Genomic DNA, 20774 nt, shown 5'->3' with positions numbered 1-20774 from the left:
GTACTTTGCATTTGTCAAGGTTAAACTTCAGTTGCCACTTCTTAGCCCATCTGCCCAAATTATCTAGATCCTGTTGCAGTAGCACACTGCCATTACTGTCATTAACAACCCTGCCAACCTTTGTATCATCTGCAAACTTTGACATTAAGCCTGATATACCTTCATCAATATCATTGATAAATATACAAAACAACAGTTTTGTATATTTATCAATGAGTCCAAGGATACTCTCATAATTATGGCTATGGGTTTGCTTAGTTGCTTTGCTACCTCCTTTAATATAACTGGATAGATCCCATCCACCCCAGGTGCTTTTCTTATGTTTAACTTCAACAATTTCTTCTCCACTTTGCTCTCAGTTATTACAAAATCATTAAGTATCCTGCTACAATTTGATAACCTTCTGCCATTTTCAAACCTTAATAATTCCTCATGTGTGAATGTAGATGCAAAATACTCATTCAGTTTGTTTGCTATCTGAGCAGGGTCATCAACAGTTGAACCATCGATGTCAAGTGGACCAATCAGATTCATCCCCTTCCTTTTAGAGTTTATATAAGTAAAGAAATCCTTGCTGTTTTTCTTAGCATCTTTTGCCAAGGATTTCTCGTAATCTGCTTTCGCCTGCCTAACCTCCTTTTTGACCTGATTACAGACTAGCTTATATCTGCTATAGGCTTCTGAGTTGCTTGATAATTTATGTGCATCCCATGCATTTTTTCTTCCTCTTTCATCATTAGATAACCATTTAGGCCTAAACCTTGAACAATATTTCTTAATAGGTATGAAACTTTTAGTAGCATCCACGAATAATTCCTTGAATGCTTCCCACTTAGAATTTACTGTTGGTAACATCGTCAGTTGATCCCACTGTACAGAATTTAAAAACTTTCTGAGACCACTGTACTCACCTTTACGGAAGCAAAAACCCTTTCCTTTACCCCTGATGGTAATTATATCTTTAAGTAAATCCCACATCAGTACACTGTGATCACTGCCACCTAGTGGTTCCATTATCTGCAAATTCTTATTACACGAATGATCACTGCTGAAAACCAGATCAAGAGTATTACTCTCTCTGGTTGCCTCTCGAACATGCTGCTGCAGAAAACAATCATCCAATAAATCCACAAAAGTCTGACTAGTGTGTGAGTGACCAACCCACAACTTTCAGTCAATATCTGGGAAGTTAAAATCCCCCATTATAAGACATTCTGATTTACTAGCCCACACTATTTCTCTGTACAATTGTTCATTGTACTCATACGAGTCATTAGGCCTATAACACACTCCTACTGCTTATGTCACACCAAACTAACTCAACAGTGCACTGTTCATCTATATCAACTGGGTGCACTTCTTTTGATTTTATGTTTTTCTTAATTAACAGCATAACACCTCCTCCCTTTCTATCCTGTCTATCCTTTCTGCACACCTTGTACTCCCCAAATTATTCCAGTTCTGCATTCCTTATATCTGTGTGACACCACGTCTCTGCTATCCCGACAATATCCACCTTTGATGTCTTGACCAACACTTCAAATTCATCAAATTTATTTACTATACTTCTAGCATTGGTATACATGCAAGCATACATGCTCCTATTTCTATTCCTAGTTACCCTAACACATCCCAATACCCACCTATTTCAGGATGACTGCCATCTTTCCCTGAAACCCCCCAACACCCCTCGCTCCAGGTCACTACTTATTCTAATAGAAGTTGTGCAAGAATCACCTTCACCTCTGCCTACGGCTACTGTTAAACTATTAGTCCTTGTATCCCCCCCAAGCTATCAGTTTTCCGACCCACCTAACCCTGCCTCGATAGCATCAGCAAATATTTTTGCACCCTTTCTATTTAAGTGTATCCCATCCCTGTAGAAGCAATCTCTCCTGTTAACAAGTACAGTCCAGGCTGAAAAAAATTCTACCCCTTGAGCCTTGCACAATCTTTCCAGGGCCGAATTGATCGACAAGGCTCTCATCATATACTCCCTCCTATCGTGTCTGGGCAGAATTGCAGACACTTTCAAATTCAACCCTAATTCTCGGCTTTTGTTCAACAGTGACCTGTACTTGTTAAGTAATTCTGCTGGTCTCCTGCTCTTAATATCATTAGCGCCAATGTGCACAACTATATCACCTTTTGTGCCCTTAAAAGATGATATCTGCTCTACAACGTCATCAACCTTTGCCCCTCGCAGACATACCCTGGTCCTGTTCCACCTATCCTTTTTACAAAGCATGTTTCCCATTTCCCTGACAATAGAGTCATCAACAACTACTAGTTCCTGTGGGACCAGCGCATTCTGCCTTGGGGGTGCCGCTGTGTTGCGTGATGACCAAGTGCAAGCTCTGGCATTGATGTGGGCAGCTGAGAGCTTGATGGGTCCCTCAATTTAGATCTTTCGAGAGCATCCACCCTGTCCTTCAAACTCTCATATAGGCCCATAACAACGCTGAGTTGTCGCCTGATTTCCTTATACTCCTTACATCACGCACACACACAAAGACATCCCCCATGGCAATATCATGTTCCGTTCCAGAGAGTTCGGCAAACATTTCACAAGTTGCACATTTTTTTAGGCTGTGATGCGTTGGAGAATCGCCCCCCTCAGTTCTCCCCCGAGTCACAGCACTCCTGCCACTTTGTGCCCGTTGTTTTGCTGCTCTAGTTTGGGGCATGCTATTTTAAATTAATAAGATCAATAAATTAAATTAATTAAATGTCAATACTACGCTATCTAATAGAAACAGTGAAGTGTATTACTGTTTCTATAATTATATGTTAGAGCTACCTAGTTACCTCAATTAAAAATTTGAATTCCCTACCACTATATACAAAAACAATGGCTGCAAGATTCGAACGAAATAACAGTTTTACGTATATTAAGCAGTAATCCACAAAAACTGTTGATCTAAATTAAAATAAAAATAACCAGCGTAACTATAACTATAAGACTATGTATTAGGTACAATATAAAATAACAATTATGTAAATAAAAAGGCAAACACATCAATTTTTCTGAGCCTGTAACTCACAGCTGTAATTTTTAAAGAGAGCCAGCGCCCTCTTTAAACAAACAACACTAAGGATACATTTACATTTGAAGGTGATAGATATATTCTTTATAATTTCTTTATAAAGATGAAAAAAAATTGTTTTATAAGATGAAAAAGTTTCCTAATATTCACAACATATGATATGGCACAATTGATCTGAAATATTAAAAAAATTTCAATTAAGCAGGAAAAAGTCAGGTAAAAATTGGCAAGCCACAGCAAAATAGAGAAATGCACAATACATGTGTAACTCTACTATGCTGTAAAACTAAAATGAAAAGAATTTACGAATAAGAATTGTATAAATACATTTTCTTCACTGCAACTATGTTCTGCTAAAAGAAAAGAACTTACTGAACAATCCTTCTATACTGTGTTAAAAAAAAATAAAAAAAGAGATAAACACAGCCCACTACTGATGTTTCTTCATTCCTTTCTGTTTTAGATCATTATAAAAATGGCCTAGTCTGCAGCAAAGAAATGTTTATTTTGAGAAGTTACATTAGAAATTAGAAAAACCACCAAAGAAGAATTTGAAGAGAAATATGGCAAGTTCGAATCTGATGTGCATTTCCACAAGTCTACATTACAGTCTTTAATGAGATTATCAACATTATACACTCTGTGACCACTGAATTGTGACCACCCCACATATATAGGACTATGCCACACAGCTCACGGGCAGGTGGTGGTAGTTGCTTAATATAGGGTAGGTTTTGCTGGCAAGAACTAGGACTCCAGATGTGTATGGACCAACATTTCACTGGTGTGGTCTACCAGTAGTTGTTAGGAGACCATGTGCACCCTGTCATGATGCATTTTTTCCCAGACAGAAATAGGATCTTCCAAGACAATAACATGCCATATTACCAGGCCTGTACTGTGCATGAATGGTTTGAGGAACACAGTGAAGATATTACCCATTTTGATTGGCTTCCAAATTCATCAGACTTCAATCTGTGGGACATTTTGAAACACTGTGGGATGTTTTGGAATGGGAAGTGAGGCATATGGACATGTAACTGTCATCTATTCCAACATTGTGGAAAGCCTTGAAGGCAGTATGGCTGCAGATCCCTACGAACATCTTCAGACATCTAATAGAGTCAATGCCTAGGTATTCAGCAGCTGTTATCCATGCAAACGGTGGTGGCACAACATCATATTAGGTAGGTGGTCACAATTCAATAATCACTGAGTTTATGTTGGCAATGCATTAAGCATTTTTTGTAAATATCACTGAACAAACTCCCTAAAACAGTTTCACCAAGACCATGCAACTGCTGACATTTCTGTATCTTGGCATACTTTGATTTTCTGTTTTCACATGTGGCTGATTTATTTTTATGGGAGTTAAAGGATAACTCCTATCAATAAGCTGCAAGCTTAATATGGAAAAGAAGAAGTTATTTAAAGGATACTTGCATTCAAATTGCCTTCATTCACTGGTAGAGCTACTGGCTGCAACACAGTAATGTGACATAAACATAGACAAGTTTTAAATAATATGATTTGTTGTGTATACTTATGCAAGGAATACAATAGCCAATTACTTTCAGCAATTTCCACAACATACTGGACAAATAAATACACTGTATTTATTTTTATAATACAGCATGATATAACCATGCATGCATTCCCCACCAACACTTACCTGTAATTCTTCATCTGTAAGATTTTCTCCCAGCTCCTGTGCCACTCTTTTCAAATTATTAAAGGATATCTTTCCTGTATTATCATTATCAAATAACTGAAATGCTTTCAATATTTCTTCATTAGTATCTTTCTCTGCCATTTTTGTAGACATCAAATGTAGAAAGTCACTAAAGCAAATTTTACCTGAAATAATAAATCTATAATTTTATTTCAGCAAGTTAATCAAATTAATAAAACAGTACAGTAAAACCTGGTTAATTCAAATTTCAAGGAACCAAAATATGTTAATTTCAATTCAAATGGAGGTGGAGGATGCATTTCAAAATAGTGAGCATATTACTGAAGTAGTGTTAGAATTATATTTCATGTGGTTTTGATGACAGTGCGGCTAATTAAACATCTAGTACAGAAAAAACAAGAGGCAGATTTTAACAATTGCTCAAACTGCTAAAAATGAATTGGAATTCTATATGAAACTGCATCTCTGTTATTTATTATATTTTTACTAAAATACTACTCCGTTTTTGTACATATTTTAAATCTTTACTCTTGGTATAAAAATAAATATTATTACTTTAAGTAAAATTTCTGATTTATTTTAAAATGCAGTATAAAGAATTAGGCTTGACTCTGAAAAACAAAACTTGGTACCCAGGTGCCAACAGATAGAGGAAAAAAAGTGAATGAAGGCCAATTTATTTCTTAATTAGGGGTTAGTAGCTTGCCCTATTTGTTAATTTTTCTATTGTTAAAAAAAAAAAAAAACCAGAAATTTCTATTACCAGTGTTTATAAGCTGACGCTATAATGAAAATTTGATTCAAATCAGAAATTGCATTTAAACTGTACTACCTTAAAAAAAATTTATTCAAACAGACAATCAATATAAGAAATAAAAACTTACCCGAACCTTCTTTATCAACATCAGCAACCATTTTCTTTATTTCTTCTTTTCTAGGCTCAAATCCTAATGCACGTAATGCTACCTATAGAGATATTTATGTTATTCTTATTTGAAGAATACAGGATTATTCAAAATCATCAATAATCATTGGATTCAAAAATATATTTGATACTTTCACTTGTTATAATGGAAGTTCAGGTAACTTCTTAATAATTTTATTGTCTAGTCAACTGTATACAGCTTTCTAGATAGCCAAATTCAAGGATCCAGATACATTTTACTCAAACAACTTTAACAAGAGAAAGTAATTCACAGATAACTATATAAACAAATTGTTTCTTTCACATTCACTTGTTGGCATTATTACTCAATCTGAACCTATGTCAATGGTGCCCTGACAAGGCAAATCCCTCTTCAAAATGGTACTTTCTATTTTTTTCTTTCAGAGAAAGAGTCCATTATATATATAGTTTAGATGAAATGAGCAAAAGTGACATGTATGGAGATAAGCTAATTACTCTATGAAAGTTATATGGCAATTTTATCCTTTGCTGCTGCTGCTTAGTGTGCATAGGTGCACTAAGGAGCAGCAAAGGATAAAAGTATATATATATGTATATAAGGTTAAAGTAATAAAGCAAGAGCAAAAGAGCTAAAGATGGAAGTAAAGAACACAAGGCACCAAAAACTAGTAGGAAAAGGATAGGAAGAGAGAGAAGTATTAAAGGTGGATGAAAGGGAAAGAATGTGAAAAAACCTAAAAGATATATCAAATTATAAGAAATTAAATGCTGAATTAATACGCCAATTAGAAGGAAAGAAACTATAAGGGAAAAATGAATTACAGCTTCTTTCCTTCTAATTGGCTTATTAATTCAGCCTTTATTTCTTATAATTCAATGTATCTTTTAGTTTTTTTTTCACATTTTTTCCCCTTTCATCCACCTTTAATACTTCTCTTTCTTCCTATCCTTTTTGTACTAGTTTTGGCACCTTGTGTTCTTTACTTCCATCTTTAGCTCTTTTTCTCTTGCTTTATTTCTTTAACCTTATATATATATATAGAAAATAAATCAATTACTGAACCAAATTAGCCCAAGATATAATAAAGCAAAGGGAAGATATATATATATATTTATATGTGTCTTTCATTTTTTCCTTCTTTATTTTCTCTTTAATTTACTTTAATTTACATTATGTTCTAAGCAACATCTTGATTGATATGCTAACACTGCCTCTTATGTGTGCCGTTCATTCTTCATTTTCTCTTTCTTTATTTCTTTTGCCCCTTTTATATTTTTCTTTATTACTTATTAATATTTATTTAATATAGTTGTCACTGGATGTATTCCTAAGCACTGCTCATGCTGCCATCTATATTCTGTTCATTTCTACTTGTTTTTGGTGGTTTGGACTGGTGTTGTGTAAGTGCTTAACCTTTCTTATTTTTATTTCTTTACTGCATTAGGGCCACCATTTTTCAAATCTATTGCACTGATGGGCTGGCATCAGTTCATCAATGCTGTTGGTAGAATGGACTTATATAGGATTTGAAATACAGTAATTTACATTATCATTGTTGTCTTGTGACCTTCTAATGATTTGGGACTCAATGGTTGTGTATACTCTATTTTTGGTTTTACGTTTATTTGTTTTACTGTGTACAATTTACTGTATCATTACACAATATTTCATATTATTTGGCCTCGGCATTATCATGAGGGCACCAGTCTAAATTTGTTCTTTATTGGCATTTAAATTTATGATACATTTGCCTTTTATTAAAAATATTCAAAATTTTTGGTATGTATTCTTTCCACATTATTCTTTTCCCCCTTTTTCCCTTAAATGTGTTAAATGTAATATCAATTATGAGAAATTAATTTTTTCTGGGGCATTTGACAGACAACAAGCAAGTGACAGTGTCTATGTGTCTTGTGTTTAACTCCCATACTTAGTGTCTGTAACATAACAATAAGAGCTGTTTAATCTTGCCCTCCAGCCAGGGTCTACCTTACCCCTAGGCAAACAAGCCAATTGCTCACGGCCTAGTCCCCTCAAATCGAAGATAAAATTTTTTACTTACAATTCAAAAAACAAAATTCTACCACAGGGCCCTCTGCCACTGCGAGAACCTTAAAACTACAGACAAGAAAACGCCAACTGTTCTTTCTCGGTGATTACAGCCACACAAAACACTTTCTTCCGGAAACTTTCAGTTACCTTCATATTCATTCTGCACAATTTTGCTTTAGCCATTGGTGAGTCCAATGGAGTCTAGACAAGTGCACGAACTGAGTTATTGCTACTTGTGTATGAATGCTTGCATACACTAGTGGCATTATCGGATTTTAGCCCAAGGATCCCAACCTTTTTCTACTTGCAACCCCAAAATTATACATGACAATTATACGTGACTCCATATATTTGCCTTTGAACGTGCCATTGGCACCATGATTTCACAAAACAGCACCAAAACCTATCCATTTATCATTATAATTATTAATCCAAAAACATTAAATGTCATTTCATAATAAACATTTTTACAGGAGCCCCCAAAATACTTTAAATATGTGTTGCCTAGGACACATATCCCCAAGTTAGGCCCTGACTCCAGGTTTGGTTTAACTGGTCACAGAATAAAATGCAAAAAGGTGACAAAAACATAAGCTGTTCACATGGCATCTACCAGATGTTATGTGAACATCTGTGTTTCAAATCAGGGACCTTAAAAATTCCAGGAAATATGATAAAAATATTATTATTATTGGTTTTTCTTTTAATTCGGTAAAAAACAAAATGGAAAAGCTAAAAATTAATTTTTTATAATTAAAACAAACAGGTTGTTATTTGTTATTTGATTTTTAGGAGCATTAGCAACTAAGGCCATGTTGCTCCGGGATATGCGGTGGTCATTCCATGACCTTTCCGCATCCTCCGTATTTGGTGGTGACGGGATCGAACCCCGGTCTAATCAAGAAGCGTGTGCTTTGCACTGCTGCTCCTTCCCACCTGGCTACAAAACAAACAGGTGTCTCACTGATGCCATGAGAGCATATTTGTTCCATTTGTTGTGAGTGTTGTTCTATTTGTTGTGAGTGACAGTGGGTTAAGGAGAATAACTGGGCCACATCGACCTCCTCCAAGAACCCTCCACACAATAGATCTACAGTTGCAGAGCAGTGAAATTTATTACTATAACGCTTCTTATCTCTAGCACTGATAACTGCATGGGATTTTGTAAAAATATTTTGATTACAATAGGTGATCACACTCCCTATTAAATGCGTGTATAGTTAGTCCCTGACTTACGTAAGCCTGAGTTATGTAACTTTGGACTTTTTCTTTGGATGCAAATTTTTTGGCAGAATTGTAAAGATACTTTCTGTATAATTTTTAAGAGTGAAGTCAAATGAAGAAACTAAGTTTTTATTTCTGTTCCCATACAAACTATGTTGGATAATAACTTGTGGCATAACTAGAATCTAGTTAAATAACTAGAGTTAACATTTCATTTTCTGCTTTAAAAATTCTGAAGAAATATTCGACATGTGTTTGAGACAGATGAACTACGTCGAAGCACTTCCGAGAAACCCCCACCACAATGTTCAAGCCACGTGGGTTGTGTCCCATTGGCTATTTCTTTGGAGAATTACACTTTAGCCCTTCGTCTTTACATCCTTTTTTCCTTTCTTTCTGGATTGTAGAGTCGGTTCAGTTTTGTTTGAGAGTGAAGTGGGAGCCTTTGTTTGCATTTTGTGTGCAATATTTGTTACACATCAGGATATTGTGGTGAAGTTGAAATTCACGTTGTGTTATCATTTTCAACAATTTCGCGTCAAACTATCATCACATAGTGCGTGCTTCATTCAAATGTTGTAAGCTGTGACAACATCTTTTGTAACTTAACCTTGGCTATTTCTTTGGAGAATTACACTTTAGCCCTTCGTCTTTACATCCTTTTTTCCTTTCTTTCTGGATTGTAGAGTCGGTTCAGTTTTGTTTGAGAGTGAAGTGGGAGCCTTTGTTTGCATTTTGTGTGCAATATTTGTTACACATCGGGATATTGTGGTGAAGTTGAAATTCACGTTGTCTTATCATTTTCAACAATTTCGCATCAAACTATCATCACGTAGTGCGTGCTTCATTCAAATGTTGTAAGCTGTGACAACATCTCTTGTAACTTAACCCTGTGAAGTTCTTTACAGAAAATTTCATTTTCACCATTATCATGGTGCCGCCTAAGAGAATAAGTGAAAGTGGTACTACTTCACAGCTGTCCCCAGATAAAGTTTTTAATTGTTATGGTATATAACTATTTTTCTTCATTCTTCTGAGGATATTATGCAGTTTTTGTAATTTCAGGGATATAGTAGCAATATTTTATTAGTCATTCCCGAGTTACGTAAAACTTGACTTATGTAAGAAGTCCTGGAACATATTTCTTACGTATGTCGGGGACAGACTGTATTTATGAAAGGCTCCTCAGATCTCAAATCTCCTCAGATTTGTTCTGTTATTTTCGTGATGACGATGATTCATCAAAACAGACACATTTTTTTCAAACTCATTATAACTAACTGTTATAATAAAGATTTGATAGACATCTTTGCCTTTATATAACTGTTATAACTGTTATTTGATAGACATCTTTGCCTTTATATAACTGTTATAATAAATATTCTTCAATAAAGATTTGATAGACATCTTTGCCTTTATAATTGTAACTTCTTTTGAATGCAAAATAGCATTTAAATCTTGCTTCATTAGTTTAATTATTGATGTTAATAGTAGTAGTAGTAGTAGTGGCATGTGATGCAAGAAAGCAAATGTATGAACTTATGCAGCATCAGCCAAAAAAAAAAAAAAAAAAAATCACACCATTCCCTCCAAATGCCTGTCCAGTTCCTCCTTAAATTTATTCAACCTATCAACTTCCACAACGACAGATGGAAGTTTGTTCCAGCAATTAACCACCCACTGGCTAAAGGCAAATTTCCGCACATCTAACCTACATCTGTCTTTTCTTAATTTGAATTTATGCCCCCTTAGGTTCGTAATCTGAACAAGTGGAAGGATCCCATCAGAATTCAGCGTGCTGAATCCATTAATATAGTAACCGAGGAGCATATACAATAAAATTCACTAAAATTTTTTGCCTTTATCTTTGTTTATAGTTATAAACAATTTGTTTATAATTTAAAGCTACTCTAAATATTCGACAATTTAAATTGCAAAAATGGAATGGCTAGTACCTTCAGTACTTTTCAACAAAAGGCAAAACTTTTATTCAATACATTAAAGTTGAGATTGGGGAGTGAGATGTTTGGGGAGGGTGATATAAATTAATTAAATTAAAACAAATTAATTCAGTCATAACCTGATGGATGTACCACCAAATCTGGTCCACTAATTACAAAAAAAAAGAAAAAGAAGAAAGATAAGAGCCAAGTGGCTAATCCATTTTTTGCTCAAAATATGTTAGCTGTTCATAAGGCAAAGAAATTTTGGAGACATTATGGCTGGAAGCAATTAGGTTTTTGGATGAGACAAACTGGCCAACAAATACATGCAATTACAAACATAATATACAAATGCTGTTAGCTGCACTGGTGTTTGCAACTGTCTTTAATACCAATATTTAAGATTGTGGTCACCAGCACTGACAGGTTAAGAACAAAATGCCATCAGGACCTGGTGACTTCTTAGCATCAAAACTATTCAAGATTTTTCATGTTTTCCTTTCAGAAAATCAAGAATATATTAAATGGAATGTGTTCTAATAAGGTAAGAGAAAATTTAACAAAATCAATGCAATAGTGACAGGAAAGTAAAATACTAAGTAGTCAGCTTGATCTTTAGATGAGGATAAAACAGAATGGCTTGTATCCAGAGCTCCAGCATGCAAAAAATGCATGCTGGAGCTTTGGATACAATTCACTTGTGATATGCTTGGGAATGAGAGTAGCTTCGAACGGGCAAAGTTTTTAAGGCCCCAGCTAATAGAGAGGCTTTTTTTTAATTTTTGCTGTTTTATTGACTTAAATTGGCATATTAATTTATTTTCTAGAAGTAGCTTTATATTTCTAGTTATGATACTTAGTTTATTTTGAACTTAGAGATTTTGTAGGTTATTACTTAGTATCAGTAAGGGTATCCAATCCACGTGTTGTACAAGATTTTGCAGCTCCAGTGAACGCTAAGTTTTTAATTATATTTAGCCATTTCATTGACTAAATTGTTATATTAAACTATTTTCTATAAATAGCTTATAGTCCTCCCGAATTTAGATAGCGATTATCCCCTGAATTTATATAGCGATTTTGAAAGTTAATACTTAGTGTCCATAGATTTATCGTTCGTAACTTGCCACCATTGTTATACAATACAATGTATATCCCGAACTAGATAGCGTAAGGTTTCACATAAAACTAGATAGCGAAACACGTAGCACTGTATTAGAAATCTGTTAGCTTAGTATAGTATAGTATTATCAATTAATCAGTAAAATTTATTAATCTTATTAAATTTCATTGTCAATTAAATTGTACTTAAACGGAATCATGACCCAGGCTAGAGCAGCAAAGCAACGCTCACAGATTAGCCAGTGGTGTGACTCAGGGGAGAACTGAAGGGGACGATTCTCCAACACATCATAGTCTAAAAAAATGCATGAAATGTTTGCAGACCAGACTAGAACAGAACATGATCTTGGCAAGGAGGATGTCTTTGTGTGTACTAGGTGCAGACTGAGGAAATTAGGCACCAACTCAGCATTCTGATGGGCGTCTATGAGAGTTTGAAGTGTAGGGTGGTTGCCCTCGAGGAAATTAATAAGAGGGGCCCATCAAGCTCTCAGCTGCCTAACTCAATGCCCGAACTCAATCCTCCGCATCAGGCAACACAGCACCAATCTTCAAGGCAGAATGCACTGGTCCCACAGGAACCAGTTATTGTTGGTGATTCTATTGTCAGGGAGAGGGGGGGAATATATTATGCAAAAAGGATAGGTGGGACAGGACCAGGGTATGTCTGCCAGGGGCAAAAGTTGATGACATTATAGAGCAGATATCATCTTTTAAGGGCACAAAAGGTGATACTGTTGTACACGTTGGCACTAATGACCTTAAAGTTAAGAGATCTGCAGATTTACCTAATGACTACGTTTTCAATTTTAACCCTAATTTGGGTTAAATTTGAAAGTGCCAGCAATTCTGCCCAAACACGATAGGAGGGGGGGGTATATGATGAGAGCCTTGTCAATCAATTCGGCCCTGGAGAAATTGTGCAAGGCTCATGAGGTAGAATTTTTTCAGCGTGGTCTGTGCTTCAGGAGAGACCGCTTCTACAGGGATGGGATACACTTAAATAGAAAAGGTGCAAGAATATTTGCTGATGCTATCGAGGCAATGTTTTAGGTGGGTTGGAAAACTACTAGCTTGGGGGGGTTCACACACCAAAAGATTAACAGTAGCCGCAGGCAGAGGTGAAAGCGATTCTTGCACTGCTTCTATTGTAACAAGCAGCAGCCTAGAGAACAAGTTGCTGGGGACTTCAAGAGCTGCTGGGAGTCATTATGGAACAAATAAATACATGGGTTGCATTAGGGTAATTAACACTAAGAACAGGTGCATTGTATACTTGCATGTACACCAATGCTAGAAGTATAGTAAATAAATTTTACGAATTCGAAGTGCTGATCAAGGCATCAAAGGCAGATATTATTGGGATATCAGAGGCATGGTGTCACACAGATATAAGCAGAATCGGAATTTGGGGAGTACAATGTGTACAGAAAGGATAGACGGGGAGGAAGGGAGGAGGGGTTATGTTGTTAGTTACGAAACATAAAATCTAACAAAGTGCATCCAATTGACATGGGTGGACAGTGCAATGTTGAGTCAGTTTGGTGTGACATAAACACTAGAAAAGGGTTGTTGTTGTTTGGTTTTTAGGAGCATTAGCAACTAAGGCCATATTGCTCCAGGATATGCGGTGGTCATTCCTTAACCTTTCCGCATCCTCCGTATTTGGTGGTGACGGGCTCGAACCCCCGGTCTAATCAAGAAGCGTGTGCTACACACTGCTGCTCCTTCCCACCTGGCTACGGAGGCGCCTTCTACTAGAAAAGGGAAAATGAGAGTAGGAGTGTATTATAGGCCTAATGACTCTGATCAGTACAATGAATAATTGTGCAGAGAAATAGAGTGGGCCAGTAAATCAGGAAGTCTTGTAGGCGCCTCCGTAGCCAGGTGGGAAGGAGCAGCAGTGCGTAGCACACGCTTCTTGATTAGACCGGGGTTCGAGCCCGTCACCACCAAATATGGAGGATGCGGAAAGGTCATTCAGGAATGACCACTGCATATTCCAGAGCAATATGGCCTTAGTTGCTAATGCTCCTAAAAACCAAATAACAAATAAACAAGCAGGATGTCTTGTAATGGATTTTAATGGGATTTTAACTTTCCAAATATCAACTGGAACTTGAGGGTTGGTTACTCTCACACTAGCAAGACTTTTGTGGATTTATTGGAAGACAGTTTCCTACAGCAACACGTTTGAGGGGCAACCAAAGGGGGTAATACTCGATCTGATTATCAGCAGTGATGACGCATGCATTAGGAATTTGCAGGAACCACTAGGTGACAGTGATCACAGTCTACTGATGTGGGATTTACTTAAAGATGTAACTACCATCAAGGGTAAAGGGAAGGGCTTTTGTTTTCGTAAGAGTGACTATAGTGGTCTCAGGTAGTTTTGAATTCTATACAGTGGGATCGATTGATGATGTTAAAACAGTGAATTCTAAATGGGAGACCTTCGGGGAATTAATTTTGGAAGCTACTACGCTTTTCATACCAACTAAGACATACTGTTCAAGATTTAGGCCTAAACGGATGTCAGATGAACTAATGAGGCTCATTGCAGAGAAGAAAAATGCGTTGGATGCATATAAATTATGCAGGTGACACAGAAGCCTACGGTAGATATAGGCTAGTCTGTAATCAAGTCACAGAGGAGGTTAGGCACGAGAAGGCTAATTATGAGAAATCCTTGGCAAAGGATGCAAAGAAAAACAACAAAGACTTTTTTACTTACATAAACTCTAGAAGGAAGGGGATGAATCAGATTGGTCCACTTGACGTTGGTGTTTCAACTGTTGATGTTCCTGCTCAGATAGTTGACAAACTGAATGAGTATTTTCTGTCTACATTCACACATGAAGAATTCTGTAAGGAAGGGGAGGACAGAAGTTTACTAAACTCTAACACTGAGTTAAATGATTTTGTAATAACAGAGAACAAAGTGGAGGAGAAATTGTTGAGGTTAAACATAAAAAAGGCACCTGGGACAGATGGAATCTATCCAGTTATATTGAAGGAGACAGCGAGGGAAGTAAACAAACCCTTAGCCATAATTATGAGAGCATCCTTAGATTCAGGGGAGATCCCCATGGACTGGAGATGTGCAAATGTATCCCCAATTCACAAAGGGAGTTCACAGGGCGACACAAATAATTATAGACCTGTTAGTTTAACTTCTGTTGCGGAGAAAATAATGGAGTCACTGGTTAAAGAAGTGATGCAGGATCACCTAAACAAGACTGCAGTAATAGTTCAGACATAACATGGGTTTGTTAAGGGGAAGACTTGTCTGACCAGTCTGACTGGATACTACGATGTGGTCACAAAGGAACTGGATGCAAAAAATAATTTTGATATCATATACTTGGATTTCAGGAAAGCTTTTGATACTGTTGCACATGGAAGACTGCTGTACAAATTGAAGCGGTATGGCATTAAGGGCAAGTTGCTGCAATGGATAAAGGGAAGGTTGAGTGGGAGATGGCAGAGTGATAATAAATGGACACTGCACTATGTGGTCTAATGTTATTGTGGAGTCCCCCAGGGTTTGGTGCTGGGCCCATTGTTGTTTTGTGTCTTTATTTATATCAATGAAGGTATATCAGGCTTAATGTCCAAGTTTGCAGATGATACAAAGATTGGCAGGGTTGTTAACGATAGTAAAGACAGTATGCTACTGCAACAGGATCTAGAAAAGTTAAGTAGATGGGCTGACAATTGGCAACTGAAGTTTAATATTGACAAATGCAAAGTATTGCATATAGGTAACAGTAACCCAAGAGAAATGTACCATCTGTGTGGTACTACACCCAAGGGAGGTGGAGAATGAAAAAGACCTGGGGGTTGTTGACTTTGTGCAGTTCTCTGAGCAATGCAGATGGGCTGCCAGAGCAGGTCACGGAGTTTTGTCAATGATATATAGGAATTTTGCTAGCAGAGACAAGGAGGTGATTATACCTTTGTATAAGGGAATGTTCAGGCCACACCTTGAGTACTGCATACAGGTCTGGGGGCCTCATTTTAGGAAGGATGTAGAGTTCCTAGAACAAGTACAGAAAAGGGCAATAAGATTAGTGAGAGGAACAAAGGGGGGTTCTCTTACCAGGAGAGGCTTAAATTCTGTCAGTTGCAGCATCTGGAGACTAAGCACCTGCAAGGTGATCTGACTGAGGTGTACAAGGTGTTGAATGGTTTGAGCAGACTCAATGCTGATGGGATACTTCCACTTGCTGAGATTAAGAACCTGAGGAGGCATAAATTGAGGAAAGACAGTTGTAGAATAAATGTGCAGAAGTTTGCCTTTAGCCAGCAGGTAGTTGATTGCTGGAACAGACTTCCATCTGTTGTTGTGGAAGTTGATAGCTTATATAAATTTAAGGCTGAACTAGATAAACATTTAGAGTGACTGGATGAGTGAAATGGGAGGGTTTTTTTTTTTTTTTTTTTGGCTGATGCTCTATAAGCTTGCTTTCTTGCATCATATGCCTCAACTAATGTTAATGCTATATTATTATTGTGATCAGCCATAACACATTTACTGGAAAACAAAAGTTTTAGTTAAAGGACAAGCATTTAGGGTGAAAAGAGAAATAAAAGATTCCATTCATACATGAATTATTTCATTTATATGATCTCAAAAAATGTAGCATCTGAATATTTAAAACAGTAGTCTTGCTTGGAAAAATACCAGTAATCATTTTATTGAAAAACCATGATTTATGGGTATGGTTGTGATCAATATTACAGATACTGTTTAGAATATAAATATAATGATTCCAGCCATAGCCTTTGTTGATGGATGTCAGAAGAATCTATAACAAATGGCTGATAATATCATATGTGTATGACTCAACCTCGTGATCCTTCATTATGTAACTGAGTCAAATCAATGACAGAATGTAAGGTCACAAATTGGAATTGGTAATAGTTATTACTATTAGCAATATGAACTAATCAAATCTCAAGTGATTACAGCTATAAAAAAATTTTCTGTATTTTAATTTAACACTGAATTGTTACCTTGAGATCTCTAGCATCAATAAGCCCAGTCCCTTCTGGATCAAATAAATTAAAAGCTTCTTGAATATCTTGTATCTGTTGTTCATTTAATTCAATCTTTACTGTCCCTGATTTTTTCTTTGTCCCAGTAGATGTAGTAGGTTTCTTGAATGAAGTGGACTAGTTTAAAAGACAAAAGAAATTAGAAAAACTAGTATTTAATTAAATACAAGGGGCAGTCAATAAGTATGTACCCTCACCTAGAAATATTTGAGTTGGGGATTTGATACTTGGCTGACAATATCAATACCTTCTTGAGATACACATTTTTTCCATCAGTAGATAAACTCTCTCTCAGGCCTCTTGAATAGAACTCATTTTGAGCAGAAAACCAGGCTTTCACTTCATTAATTATCTCATCAGCCTGAAATCTACAGCCTCATAATGGTTTCTTCATTTTAGGGAAGACTAATAAGCTCTGAGGATGGAAAGCTGGGAGAAAAAGGTGGGTATTGCAGATTTTACAACCCACACCTGGTTGCAAAGTCCACTGTGAAAACAGCCTTCTGAGCAGGATCATTGTCGGCTAGGAAGCAGACACCTTTGGACAGCTTCCCTAATCTCTTCAACTTGATATCTCTCTTAACTTCCCAAGAGGTTTCTGTAGTATTCCCAAGTGATGCTGTTGCCTTTTGGGAGTAATCTGTAAGGATGATACCTTTAGAGTCCAGAACACTGACAACATGACCATGTTGACAAATACTTGAGCTTTTGGCTTTTTGGGGGGTTAGGTGAAGAGAAATGTTCCAATGTTTGCTCATTTGGTTTTTTTTCTGGGTAACACTGATATATCTTCTCAAAAAAATCATCAATGTTCTCTACAAAGCTCAAACAATTATGTGGAACACTCTTTCCTGTGGAGCTGTTGAGGTGTAAATCTGGGAACACAGTGGGCTGCTGCCACCTCAGGCATGCAGGAACTCATGCATTATGGTGTAAACAGACCCATGGATAATGTTCACTAAAATTTAGTCAAACATCTATCTTCAAGAACAAGCCATTTCACTTTAGTCACAATGGCAGGGTTTGTAGCTGTTATGATCTTCTTTCTCTTGGGGTCATCATGCCCATTGCTTTGCCCACACCTGACCTGTCTTTTCCAATTTCATATGATATGCAATCCTCCCCATATACAGCTTAATCTTCTCAAGAATTTGATTGGCTTCTTTGCATTGTAGATGAAGAATGTTATAACAGATAAGATCTCAAAACCTTCTCCAGCATACCACCTTATGATGTATTCATGGCTCTAGTTTAGTAACCGACGGATCTAGAAAAATAAAATAAAATACATATACATTATATCAAATTCCTAACTCAAATATTTCTGGGTGAGGGTAAATACTAATTGCCTACCCATTATATATCTGCATTTTGAGTACATTTACATGCATATATAATTAAATACCTTTTAATTAAGATATTTAATAAAGATATTTAGTTTCAAGAAATGCATAATAAAACCAAAATTATTTAACAATTTGGAAATTTTATCAACCAACATCTGAAAAATATCCAGCAGAAATTTATTAAAAAGTACACATTTACTGTGTGATATAAATTAAAGTTTCACATTTACAGAATTTTAAATACATTTAATTTTTATTATAGAATATTAGCATTAGTAGAGGCATTTGATGCAAGAAAGCAAGCTTATGCAGCATCAGCCAAAAAAAAAACCACTCCCATTTCACCCCTCCATTCGTTCGAAATACCTATCCAGCTGAGCCTTAAATTTATTTAGGCTATCAACTTCCATGACAAGGGATGGAAGTCTGTTCCACAAACCAAACACTTGCTGGCTAAAGGCAAATTTCCGCACGTCTATCCTACATCTGTCTTTCCTCAATTTGAATTTATGCCCTCTCAGGTGATTATTCTGAGCCAGAGGAAGAATCCCATCAGCATTGAGCATGCTCAAACCATTCAATGCTTTATGCACCTCTATCAGATCACCTCGCTGGTGCCTAGTCTCCAGACACTGTAATTTGCAAAACTTAAGCCTTTCTTCGTAAGAGCAGCCCTTTGTTCCATTCACTAATCTTGTTGCCCTTCTCTGTACTCGTTCCAGCAGCTCTACATCCTTCTTGAAATGAGGCCTCCAGACCTGTATACAGTACTCAAGGTGTGGCCTGACCATTGCCTTATACAAGGGAATAATCACCTCCTTATCCCTGCTAGAAAAATTCCTATATATCATTGATTATAAATTCCTATATATATTGCAGTGAAAACTAAGTTAACTTAATGAGTGAAGTGTTTTGTATCACAAAGAAATACAATTAAATATAGCAATATTCCAGTATGGCCAATTACTGTGCTGGAATATTTCTTCCTTATGATAACACACTGTAGTGTAGCAGTATTAGCCATATAGTGTAAGAAAGCCACAAGCTTTTGCTGCACCTGCCAAAATAAAATAATAAATTAAAAAATATATATATTATAATAATAAAATTAAAAAAAAAATAATAATATTAAAAAATAATAATAACAAAAGAATAAAATAATAAATGAAAGTGCGCACATGTATGTAATGAAACAATTACACACTTTCAGCAAACAAAAAAAAAACCACCACCTGATTTTATCAACAGATATATAAACGAAATATTTGTGATAAAAAATTTTTTATCCATGTAACTTTTATGAAGATTTCTGGAATTTTATATGGAAATCCAATTTTTTAATACATTTTACCTACCACACTTATTTAAAAAGGTGTCAAAGTTATTTATCGAAATTAAATGGCATTACATATATCTACCTCATGAAATTAGGTTCAAATCTCTTTCTTTATCACTCATTATTTTAGTAATTTTTTGGCCATAGTAATTCTTTTATGTAAAATAAAAAAAAAAAAAAAACAACCCTTTTTTCTTTTTTTGATGGATCCCAAACACAAAAGATTGCTGAAATCTTTAGTAATTTAGGATTGGGGAACCAAAAGAAAACTTCTTAATACTGAGTTTGAACTTGGAGGAGGAAAAGCACTGTTAAGGGCAGAAATAGAAGGAATAAGTGAATAAAAAAGTTAGCTCAGTAAGTTTGAAAACGTACTTTTTGTGAAGAATGTGAAATTATAAACAGCTGTCCGAAAGAACAAAATACCCATGAAAATATCTGCAGAAAAGTTGGCATACCAACTTCTGTGATGAGTAGAGTGAATTTATGAGCAGAGGATCACTGATTAAACACTACTGATTGCTCTCTTCTAGAGAGAATAAAGAAAGCTTAGAATCCTCATGGTACAATAAAGTAGGATTGAACAGAATTAGCAATTGCTTTGAAGGAAAATAATGCTGGAAGCAAAAGGGAAAAACCTAGCATTTAAAAAAAAACAGAAGTGATAACAGTGGTAACATAAAAGTTATAATAAACTGAGAAACTAGACAGAAGGCCAGGGTAACCAAAGTAAATATGTATTCTTATATTTGAAATGCAAATGTTACTGAAGAAAATCAGCATAGTGATGCAGATCAGAACAAAATCTTTGAAGGGTTAAGACAGTATTAAGTTCAAGGAGTATGAAAATCATCTGTTTTTCATCCCCTGTTGGAGAATGGCATGGAGATCAGGTCTTCAAAAGAGTGTAGGGATTTCATTTTGTTATATTTTCTAGAATATAGCATTTTAATATTATTAACACAATAAAGGGAAGCAAAGCTTATATAGCACCATGCAAAAAAATTACCCCTTTATCCACTTCCTTTGCCACATTCCTGCT

The 20774-nt window shown here is 35.9% G+C and overlaps 1 protein-coding gene across 1 annotated transcript in view; it reads right to left on the bottom strand.

The window, feature by feature from the left end:
• Positions 1–20774, bottom strand: part of LOC150082104 (uncharacterized) — a 45144-nt gene that overhangs the window by 8870 nt on the left and 15500 nt on the right. Inside the window, exons 2-4 of the mRNA XM_090379984.1 lie at positions 17009–17167; positions 5625–5706; positions 4720–4904 (exon numbers count right to left, since the gene is read on the bottom strand). Of these exons, the coding sequence (XP_090236110.1) occupies positions 4720–4904; positions 5625–5706; positions 17009–17167 (426 nt within the window). The remainder of the gene's footprint in view (positions 1–4719; positions 4905–5624; positions 5707–17008; positions 17168–20774) is intronic.

The sequence above is a fragment of the Mastigoproctus giganteus genome, chromosome 8 (genome assembly GCF_048544385.1).
Source record: "Mastigoproctus giganteus isolate SK-2022 chromosome 8, ASM4854438v1, whole genome shotgun sequence".
Taxonomy (NCBI): Eukaryota; Metazoa; Arthropoda; class Arachnida; order Uropygi; family Thelyphonidae; genus Mastigoproctus; species Mastigoproctus giganteus.
The sequence above is the reverse complement of the archived record's forward strand: the minus strand, read 5'-3'. Positions and strand labels throughout refer to the sequence as shown.